The sequence below is a fragment of the Etheostoma spectabile genome, unplaced genomic scaffold, assembly GCF_008692095.1.
Source record: "Etheostoma spectabile isolate EspeVRDwgs_2016 unplaced genomic scaffold, UIUC_Espe_1.0 scaffold378, whole genome shotgun sequence".
Taxonomy (NCBI): domain Eukaryota; kingdom Metazoa; phylum Chordata; class Actinopteri; order Perciformes; family Percidae; genus Etheostoma; species Etheostoma spectabile.
The window spans coordinates 546038-547114 of record NW_022605595.1 but is presented as its reverse complement, the minus strand read 5'-3'; the positions used below and the strand labels follow the sequence as shown (position 1 = coordinate 547114).

The window sequence follows — 1077 nt, the reverse complement described above, 5'->3', positions numbered from 1 at the left end:
CAAGATGTAAGAAAACATTCAGCTGCTCTGAGTGTAGGAGAAGATTTGGCAACAAGTCAGATCTTAAGAGACACATGAGAATCCACACAGGAGAGAAGCCTTTCAGCTGCCCAGTTTGTAATAAATCTTTTACACAGAGTGGAGATTTACAGAAACATGTGAGAACTCACACAGGAGAGAAACCTTTCAGCTGCTCAGTTTGTGATAAATCTTTTACACAGAGTGGAAGTTTACTGACACACATGAGATCTCACACAGGAGAAAGAAAATACAGCTGCAGTGTTTGTAACAAAAGATTTGTCTGGCGTTCTCTTGTCAAAACACATAAATGTGTTGGTCAGATGGAAACATGGAGCAGTCAGGATGGAGAGCAGCTTCAAGGGCTGGAGGAGGCTGATATCACCAAGTTCCCATTCACTCCTGTCCCTGTGAAGAGTGAAGATGATGAAGAGGAAGCTCAGTCCTCACAGCTTCATCAGAGACAAACTCAACACATGGAAACAGAAGCTGATGGAGAGGACTGTGGAGGACCAGAACCAGGCAGGAACTCACATCCACTTTTACAACCAGAGACTGGAGACCAGACTGGAGACTCTTCTGAACCTGAGACTGGTGACATGAAATGACGTTTGTGCCTTTAAGTCAAAGCAAAACTTCTTAAGTATCAAAACAAAAATATTTATGTATGAATATCCAGATAGAAGACATATTTTGTGGTGGAAAGAAACACACTCTAATTAAAAAAAAAAAAAAAAAATAGATATTGTTTTGTGTTGTAATGTCTGTCATATAATCCATGATAATCAAGAAATCAGACAAATATAACCCCCTGATATTTTATAAAGCCCACGCATACAGTCCCTTCTTTCTAAGTAACGTATGTGTAGGAAGATTCACTATTAATCATGTATCAATATGGGAGTTTATTCAATACACACTGGGTTCATGTTTTAATTTGGTGTACCATGTTTAAGCACAATTTAGACTTTTCTCTCCGTGTCAGGGAGACAGGAAGGGGAGGTTGAGAGCTTTCTTTAGTCTCAACAAGGGAGATGTGAGGGAGGTAGCATAGGGAAG

The 1077-nt window shown here is 39.9% G+C and overlaps 2 protein-coding genes across 8 annotated transcripts in view; one reads left to right on the top strand and one right to left on the bottom strand.

Moving 5' to 3' along the window:
• Positions 1-1077, bottom strand: part of LOC116686444 (oocyte zinc finger protein XlCOF7.1-like) — a 588898-nt gene that overhangs the window by 184956 nt on the left and 402865 nt on the right. The window lies entirely within an intron of this gene.
• Positions 1-1077, top strand: part of LOC116686450 (gastrula zinc finger protein XlCGF57.1-like) — a 13272-nt gene that overhangs the window by 1180 nt on the left and 11015 nt on the right. For 3 of the 7 annotated variants that reach the window (XM_032511468.1, XM_032511464.1, XM_032511471.1), the window contains exon 1: positions 1-242. This exon is cut by the window's left edge. In XM_032511468.1, coding sequence (XP_032367359.1) covers positions 1-242 — 242 coding nt within the window. Of the gene's footprint in view, positions 248-1077 lie in introns of all 7 variants that reach the window. The other 4 variants (XM_032511470.1, XM_032511469.1, XM_032511467.1 and 1 more) reach the window with 3 other exon arrangements.